General features: G+C 51.5%; 1 protein-coding gene across 1 annotated transcript in view; it reads right to left on the bottom strand.

The window, feature by feature from the left end:
• The window catches only part of SLCO2A1 (solute carrier organic anion transporter family member 2A1), a gene marked incomplete at its 5' end in the record, with an annotated part of 8,712 nt that extends 523 nt beyond the window's left edge, over nucleotides 1–8,189 (bottom strand). The window contains 8 exons of the mRNA XM_010176966.1: nucleotides 4–68; nucleotides 223–392; nucleotides 1,326–1,485; nucleotides 3,121–3,310; nucleotides 3,853–4,017; nucleotides 5,148–5,229; nucleotides 6,415–6,548; nucleotides 8,091–8,189. Coding sequence (XP_010175268.1) covers nucleotides 4–68; nucleotides 223–392; nucleotides 1,326–1,485; nucleotides 3,121–3,310; nucleotides 3,853–4,017; nucleotides 5,148–5,229; nucleotides 6,415–6,548; nucleotides 8,091–8,189 — 1,065 coding nt within the window. The remainder of the gene's footprint in view (nucleotides 1–3; nucleotides 69–222; nucleotides 393–1,325; nucleotides 1,486–3,120; nucleotides 3,311–3,852; nucleotides 4,018–5,147; nucleotides 5,230–6,414; nucleotides 6,549–8,090) is intronic.
• Nucleotides 8,190–9,268: the final 1,079 nt, after the last annotated feature.

Raw genomic sequence — 9,268 nt, 5'->3', positions numbered from 1 at the left:
CACCCAGCAGCCTCATTAGTAAGAACTGGACTCCAATGGCAAATGACTTTTCGTCCTGGTTCACCACCCTGCAGGGGAGAAGCCACGGGAGGTCAGAGCTCATATTTGGCCAGGCATCTTGGCCTGGTTGCACATCTAAGAGGCCATGTTGATCCCAGCATGGGGAACCCATCACATCATGCTTCCCCAGTGCCTTGTCACCCATCTCTGCCCACTGCTCACCGTAAAACCATCATGTAGAGGGGGTTGTGGGACAGGCAGGCTACCAGGGCAGCAAAGGAGATGAGGAATATGGCAGGAAGAAGCATGTGGGAGCAGCTGAGAGGACAGGAGCCTGTCTTGGCAGAGGACAGCCCATTCCCAGAAGGGATCTGTGAACAGTTCTTGTAGATCTGTTGGAAATGTTTGGAAAAAAAACAAACATGAAACTCCCAAAGCCAAGAGCAGGGTCTTGAGTGACACACCAGGCCACATCACTTTGCAGAAGACTGATGAGAGCGTCAGCTCTGATTTTAAGGCATGGCCATGACATTCTGCAATGGGATGTGCTGCCATCCCCATTTCTTCACCAGCCGGTCGAGGGAGGGGATTGTCCTGCTCTGCTCTGCACTGGTGCGGCCTCACCGCCAGTACTGGGGGCAGTTTTGGGTGCCACAGGATAAAAAGGATCTAAAGCTGCTGGAGAGTGTCCAGAGGAGGGACACTAAATTGGGGAAGGGTTTAGAGGGGAAGCTGTACAAGGAGAGGCTGAAGTCGCTTGGTTTGTTCAGCCTGGAGAAGAGGAGACTGAGAGGAGATCTCATCACGGTCTAGAACTTCCTCCCAAGGGGAAGAGGAGGGGCAGGCGCTGATCTCTTCTCTCTGGCCACCAACGCCAGGAGCAGAGGAAATGGCAGGAAGATGTGCCAGGGGAGGCTGAGGTTGGCCATGAGGAAAAGGTTCTTCAGGCAGAGGGTGGTGGAGCACTGGAACGGGCTCCCCAGGGAGGTGGTCATGGCACCAAGCCTGACAAGATTGCAGAAGCATTTGGCCAAGGCCCTCAGACACATGGTCTGAATGTTGGGGTTGTCCTGTGCAGGGACAGGAGCTGGACTCCATGATCCTGGTGGGTCCCTTCCAACTCACAATGTTCTATGACTCCCAGGGCGTTACAGCAATTCTCCATTGCACCTTCTCAGGACTTCAGCTCCTCTGGTAGACCTCCCTGCTCCCCATGTCAACAAGTTTCTACCACAGTTTTGCATTTCTCAGGTTCCTACAGCATCACTCCACTGTCACCAACGAGCAGAGTGTCCTCTGCTTTGCAAACCACCGGTTTTACTCACCACTTGTTTGGGAGTGGAAGAATTAGCAGTGCTGTTTGTGCAGCCAGCGAAGCAGGGGGAGATGTACTCCACGTTGTTTTCTCCACACACGGGGTGAAAGATGTGCTCAGAGCAGCGGCACCCACTCGGCGTCTTAACCTGCTGCTGGGAACTCAATGTACTGCCAAAAAAGAGGAGAAAAAAAATTTAAAATTTAGAAATAGGACAGGAGGAAGAAAAATCCCTCTTACTAGAGAACAAGTTTCCCCATTCCTCTTTGCGCTGGGATGCTGCCAGCAGCAGGCTGGCCTTCTGCCAGACCCTGATCCCCTGCAGGTACCTCTGCAAGTGTACAGTGAACTTTGCAGTAATTATGTTATGTCTGCAAACAAGTACTCACGTACTTTTTTTTTTTTTTTTTTTTTTTTTTAACCTCTCAGCTGAAAATTACTCCTCCAAATGCCTGGAGAAATGTATCTGGGCTCCATCCAGAACCGCACAAACAGATGTGTGAACAGCCTGAGCTGGAAACACCATTCAGACAGAAACTGGAAGCAGCCATGCTTCCAAACAAGCCTGATGACAGCATGAAGTCAAGAGGACAAACTGAATTATCTGTCCTGTCTTGCCTTACTACCTCAGGGATTTCATCTGCTGAAGTGGCACGGCCTGTCTCCTGTGGGAAGGGAGCATCATGGACCTGCCCTTGGGCATGGTGGGATGGGGCTGCTCCATCTCCTGCAGGAATCTAGCACCAGCGACCTGTGCCCTTGGACATGGTGGGATGGGGCAGAGCTCATGTTCACCCATCCATGTAGCCCACAGCTACCTGGGGATCCAGGCAAAAGCTCTTCCCCACTGCTGCTGTTGCATGGGGGGAGGTTTTGAAGGCAATATAAGGCCACAGTCTCCTATTTCATGCAAGTCCCTCTAGCAGCTCCCAGTTTCATCAGCAAGGCCCATCAAGACTGGTGTGTCTCAGCAGATCTGAGACAGGCAGTCAACCTGACACTGGTGTCAACAGGTGAACGCTCTGAGGCCAAGGTGCCTCCCAAAATTTAGCACTTATAGCACCTGATCTTGAGCTGAGGGATCTCCTCACATATGAAGCCTTGCTCTCACACAAAAAGCTTGAGATGCCAGTGCCTCAGTGGACTTCCATATGCTCCTGGATTCACGGTACATGCCGTGCAGATCTCAGAGCAAAGTATAAAAACATCACCCACATATGAGTTTGCAGAGTGCTGGTGCTTTCCTTCATTGTTATTTAAGTGATTTTTAAGTGGGAGAAGCACATGGACCACCTTGTCCCTCACCCCTCCACCGTGTCCCTGGGACAGGAGGCTTATTGCTGGCAAATTTGTACAAAAGCCCCTTGTTGGCAGTGCTTTAGGAAATGAGCAGGATGCACTTGACAGCAAGTCTGGGGTGGAATGTTATTTTTGTCTTAAGAATACATGGTAAAAGCCAAAAGTTTCCACCCAGGTGAGGAGAAAGGTGAAGTTCAGCTGGAACAAAGGAAACGCATGAAGATGCCCATGTGTGGGGTTGATGTGGACATGGGCACTAATGCTACTAATTTTCCCTTAGAATTCCAGAGTGAAAAATATACCCTGCTTGTCTGGTACAGAAAATTGGGAATAAATGTCCTCTCGAGCTTTCCATGCTGTGTAGTACTTAGATCTCCTCCAGGCAGTGGGATCAAGGAGAAGCAGTAGAGTGACTATGTCTACTGTCTCTTTATCCCACTCTATGGATAACTGGGTCAAGAGCTGGAGGAATAAAGAGCTGTAAACAACCCAAGTGCCCACATTACCTGGGGAGGTAGATCCCATCGATGTGCCCTGTGGAGCAGCCCATGAAGAAAAGGGGTAGGCAGATGAGGATGGAGAAAATAAGGACCACTACAGCAAACCGGGGGATGGCCCGGAGAGAGAAGGCAAAGCGTTTCATGATGATTCCTCCTAAGAGCATCCCGAGTGCTGCTGCTGGCAGGTTCACAGCTCCTGCAGAGGAATGAAGCCATTAGCTGAAGGTCCTGCCTGCCAAGCACCAATCTGCTGGCAGGGGGTGGAGGTGGTGGCTTTGTGGACCTTGTGGTGGTTGGGAGAACCCGTGGACCCCACCGTTACCCAAGACAGACCAAAACTCAAGGCAATTGGTACCTATGAGAAACCTCAGCCTCAGGAGTCTGACTTAGAGATGCAAGATCAAGCTTGGTACGTAATTGCTTGCTCTTGTCAACTTCTTTAAGCATCCAAGTGATCCAGACCTGCTTCACCCATGTGGTGGGGCTGCACATTTTCAATGAGAGCAGTTGCTGGCCCGCAAGAGTGAGCAAACAAATGCAGTCAGTCTCCGAGATGGCCTTCTGCAGCCACCTCAGGTCAGAGAAGTCATCAACCACCTCAGGGTGATCCCTAGGTCTCATCTGAAAATGAGTTTCCAGTGACTTTCTCCCATGGGATTAAAAACCCTGGGGCATATGGGCAGGTGGACCTCTGCTGATGGATATTTTTCACTCTGCAGCTGCCGTTGACCAACTCACCTATGAGAAAGTTGGCATAGGAGGAGGAGGCACCATACTGCTTCTCCAGGAACTTGTTGAGGAAAGTGGCCAGACCCGCAATGACTGAGGAGAAGCTGCACTGAGCCAACACCAGGAGGATGAAGAGGGGGTTGAGGAGCAGTCTGAGGAAGATCTTTGGGAATCCTACAGGGAAACAGCAGGAAAAGTGCATCTGAGCCGTGCAATCCTCATGTCAGCAATGCGTGCTGTGAAAAAAACCCCACCCTTACACTGTTCCCAGTGAGTTAATGCAGGAGATGTCTAAGGCCATGGGAAAATGGAAGGGGTGACACCCTAATTTGGCCAGGCAGCTATCAGGACCATGGCCAAAGTGCCCTGAGAAGCGAGGTGGAGGGCCAGCTCTGCCCACCACCCTCTCTCTCATGCTTTCCAAGCTCACAGCCTCCGGAGCGCTGAGCAGGCAGGGTGCGTTCGTTTTCCTGGAGCTGGGCCCGTACCTTTGGGCGGTGCAGATGGACAAAGCCGCAGGGGTTTTGGCAGAGCCCTACCGGCCACACACGGGCAGGGTCTGGCTCCTGCAGCTGATGAACACCATGTATTTTCCTGGTGGGACATCATGTCCCCTTGCCCTTTCAGCAGAGGCAGACTGACTCCAGGCTCCTCAGGAGCAGCTCTGTTTATTTGGTCTCTAATTAGCTTCCCCCTTCTAGCAGAGTGTGCCGTGGAGACCCAGCATTGTTCATCAAAGCCCAGTGAGACAGACTAGAGGGAGGGGACAATTCCAGAATATGATTGTGGTGGATGGAGAGGGAAGGAGTCGGGGGCATTAGCTGGAAAGAAGTAATCATGGAGCTAGAAGAAATCATTCAGCTGGTCTCTTTCATCAGTGACATCCCTACTCAAGTCCGTTTCAGCTACACATAAACATACCAATGTCAGCTGCGGAGCAGTGACCTTCTCAAAGAGGTGGCTGGTGGTGCTGGCAGTCCCCAGCCCTCTCCTGGAACCACCCAGCTAGCGCTTTCCAGCATGCTCATGCCATTTTAAGATCTTCAAACCAATTGTGCAGAAACAGTTCAGGCCCCACAGACCTCAGCACCACTGTCTTAGAGCAAGAGGGAGGTCATGTCCATCTTCCTGTGGTCACCTTGAGGTGCCTGAGATGGCCCTGGCATCTCCACACAACGTGGTGAAGAGACTCAAAGGCTCCCAACAAGCACCCTCAGCTTAAAAATGTTGGCGTGGTGGTCTCCACCCACCCAGCATGGCCCGGCACCCCTGTTATCTCTCATCTTTAAGTGCTAGTCCTTTACTTTTTATAAACTCCAGCAGGGACGTTTCTTCAGTCATCCCCTTCTCCATCTTCCTGAGCATGCCAGCCTCTGCGTTTGGGTCCTGGGGAGGGAGAGAAGAGCAGCCTGTGGTGAAAGGGGAGCACCCATGGGTGGCTGGCACTGTCCCAGCTCCCAGCAAGGCTCTGGAAGAGCAGGGTCTGTCCCAGATGTGTTTAACCCCCAGCCAAGCCTGATGGTTTTCCTGCCCATTTCCACCCAGCAAAGGGGTGGGAATTATCTCAAAAACCCCTGCAACCCTTGAGCTAAAGCTTGTCCTGCTTGCAGAGGTTCTAAGAGCTCAGAAAGCTTTCCTCTCCTGAACCCTGACACTATACTCCTTTTTGAGTTCTGCAAAAAGTCTGAAAATGGGAGGTGGAGACAGGTCAGCTCAAGTCTGGTGAGACCTCTAGCTATCATCATGAAATAGTTTGGGTTTGATTTTGACCTTTAAAGAATCAAGGATTAAATGATTTAAAAACAAAAAAATTTTTCAAACTAAACCAGCAGGGCTTGGCTTTGCAAACACTGAAAGGAAATGTTTTAATAATTTTGCACATTTTAAAATTAGTTTTAATGGGAAACTTGTCTCTTTTGTGCTCTTTTTTTCTACAAAGGAAAAGCCCATTTATCAAACCCCCCTGCCCAGCGTTATCCCAGTGCTGCTCCCATGTATGCCACACTTGAGGATGCTCTGATCTGAGCAGGGGCTGTCACTGATGATGATGCTGCTGATGTCAGGGGAGCATGACCTTGCAGAAGGTGTTGCAGTGGGGCATTAAGATACAGCCATCACCAGCAGAACCAGGTCAGACACCCCAGGGGGGTTGAGTTCCCATGGACAGACCCCTAAACCAAGGAGGACTGCCTGAAGGAACCCCAAGAAACCACCCAGCCATCACCCTGCCCTAGGGAAGGTGCAGGTCTACCCAAAATCTTCCCAACAGACGCTAACGATGCAGCTAGTGGGAAGGGTATGAGGTCTGGTTTTGGTCTGCTGAGCTGTGGTGGTTCTAGCTTTCCAGCTAGTAGTGAGGAAGTGAAAGGTCTGGTCCCTCACATGTTAGAGACACAGAGCTTGTTTGTAAGACTTTCCGCTTATGAGAAGTTACAACCACATCTGAGAAGGCTTGCCGGGCTCCCTTCCTCCCTCCCTCCCTGCCACCCCTCTCCTGTGGGGACAGATATTCCCTCTGTGAGCACAGCCCTGGCATCAAGATGTTCTGGTTCTCCAGAGATGAGGTCTCACCTCTCCTTTCAGCATGTACCGAGGGAAAAAGAAATAAGGGATAGACGTGAGCACCAAGCAGCCCGAGGAGATCAGCAGTCCTAGCCACCAGGCTCCAATCCACCTCTGGTCCCTCGGTGTCAGGGCCACTGTAGCTGCAAGACACAAGGACCCATCGTAAGAGCTCTGCTCCTGCATGTCTAAGGGTGAAAGGGGCAAACATCCATGGAAATACAGAGTGGTGGAGCACAAAGGGTCCATGTGGGCACAGTCTAAGGGTCTCTCCACTGGTGTGGAAGAGAAAATGGATGGAGGCAGGAGCTCCCACCAGTGTTAGGAGTCCCTTCCCCTGGCCAGGATCCTGCTCCTCATCCAAATGGCGCCGAGCCTCCCAAATGACCATAGATTGAGTCAGCATCGAAGTATGCTGATGGCACAGGTTCAACTCTTCTCCACTGAGCCAGCCAGTGAGGCAGGGGCCTGACTCCATCCTCCTCTGCCTGGGGCATGCAGTGGGTTTGGACCACGCTGCCTGCAAGGGATGCTGAGCTGAGACAGGGACTGGGCAAAGGGCAAAACCACCTTCCCGGAAAAAACTGCTCTCCCATTGTTCTAGGCTTGGTCACTCTCTGTTTGCAGGGGGAGGACCCGTGTCGGCAGAAGAGCGCTGTTAATGAGCCTGGTTTCCGAGTGGATGAAACTCTGGGCGCCTTCTCCGGAAAAAGGAGGAGAAGGTGAGAGCCGCTCCGTCTCCAGCACAAACATCCTTCAACCGGGCCAAGCGATGCTCACGGGAGGTTGACAGATTGCTTGGCTTGGCATGGGGACCACATCTCCCCACCACCAGGATGTTTCAACTGGGAAAGGATCCAGCAGCAACCTCCGGGTGGGAGCCCTGTGCCAGGGTGCGGCAGGAGAGGAGCCCACGCCCCACCAAAACAATTGCCCCGCTTCCCCAAACAGGACCACTCCACTCTGGAGCTCGGACGTCATCATGGAGCGACTGGGCAGAGGTTGCTAAATCCATCTGCTGCCGCAGGGAGTGAGCCAAAGCCTTTTGTCGTTTCCTGCCCCAGGTTCATTTATTATTCTTATCAGGCACTGGACAAAAATGTCAGGCGAGCTCTGATCTCTCTAAGGAAACACAGGAAAAGCCACATTAATGATGGAGCAGGGGAGAATTCTTTAGTGATTAAGTTACCAGAAATAATAAGCACACCACAGATAAAGACAATAAACCCTGCAGTGGCATTGGCTTGGTCCTTCTCTCTGCTGATGCTGGTAAAGGGTGGTGGGGAGGAGGATGAGCAGACTCAAGCACCCACAGGGCAATGGTTGCCCTGTGGTTGTCTTCTCTATCTCTGGCTGCTCCTCTCCACCACCGTGCAGGTGTAGTGTGATACTACCTGGGCATGGTGACAGTGGGCAGACCCCAGCAAAGACCATCAGGGAAACACAATGAATAGGACATTGGAATGTCCTCAGGTCTCTGCTTCATTGCTGGCTTTGGGACCATCTGTGGCCTTCCTCATGGGGAGATGCAGTGGAGAAGGTGCACTGGGGGTGCTGTTCCAGGTCAGGTCTTTACAGGTGAGTGGGTTTTGTGGGTCATGGGACTGGTGGCTTCCACCATCAGTCATCTCAGAGTGACCTTCTGATTCACAAAAGGCTTTTAGGAGGGCTTGAGAAATACTCACCAATGTCAACTCTTCCAATATCCACAAAAAGACGCAGCACCACAGATCCCAGCAAGTATCCAAAAGCAGGACCGAACACAGCAATGGCAAAGAGGATGGCTGAAAAAAAGAAGCAGAGGGAGCCAGTGTGAGTAGGGAACAGTAGCTTCACTGCAGATACTTCACTTTTGTCTTCCCATGGGTGGCAGGAATGATGTTACAACATGCAGAGGAGAGAAATCCTCTTTTATCAAACAGCAGATTATGAGAATCACAGACTGGTTTGGGTTGGAAGGGACCTTAAAGCCCATCCAGTTCCAACCCCCCTGCCATCAGCAGGGACACCTTCCACTAGACCAGGTTGCTCAAAGCCTCATCCAACCTGGCCTTCAACACTTCCAGGGAGGAGCAGCCACAGCTTCTCTGGGCAGCCTGGGCCAGTGTCTCACCACCCTCACAGCAAACAATTTCTTCCTTCTAAGTTCCCCATTGCTCAGATACTGAACGTGGTGTTTATCCATCAGGACTAGGAGGAGGGCAGGCAGCTTCCTGCAGAAAAAGTCCCTCTGCTCTGCTAGGATCAAGGCTTTGCTGATGCACTAAATATTGTCAGCTACATGGTGAATATCTGTGATTTGCTGTGACAAAGGGAGAAACTCAGAGAGAGCAGCAGGATGGTGGCATCCTGGGCTCCCTCTGATGACAGAGACCTTAATCTCCTACAGGAGGCCAAGGAGACAAACCCATCTCCATCCTTAGGTCCAAGCAAAAATATTTGGTGCTATGTTGGGTTTGTGTGTGTGGGGGAAGCCTTTTTTTTTTTTTTTTTTGTTTGGTATTGGGGGAAAGGCCACCTTGTGATAAGCTTCAAGAGCTCCCTGTGCTCCAGAAGTGGACACCCCTCTCCAGCCCAGACTGGGCCAATGAGCACTAGCGAAACACATCTTCGAATCCATATTTGTGAGGGGAAGGACTGTCCTGAAAAGAAGAAGGTGGGGGGTGAACCTGGAGGAGAGGCCATTGACAAATAAAAGGATGACCATCAGCCTAAAACAAAGAGAGACAACAGAGAGAGAGGTTCGTTGCCAGAAAGAAGGTCAAAGATCCACACACCCAATTCAACCCCATGGAGTAGGAGAAGACAAGAGGAGGTCCTCAGGCAGCCCAAGGAGATTCAACAGCGGAGCAGAGACCCATGT

Source organism: Antrostomus carolinensis, unplaced genomic scaffold, assembly GCF_000700745.2.
Source record: "Antrostomus carolinensis isolate BGI_N321 unplaced genomic scaffold, ASM70074v2 scaffold25281, whole genome shotgun sequence".
NCBI classification, from domain to species: Eukaryota; Metazoa; Chordata; class Aves; order Caprimulgiformes; family Caprimulgidae; genus Antrostomus; species Antrostomus carolinensis.
Note: the sequence above shows the minus strand (reverse complement) of the source record. Positions and strands in the feature narration are given on the sequence as shown.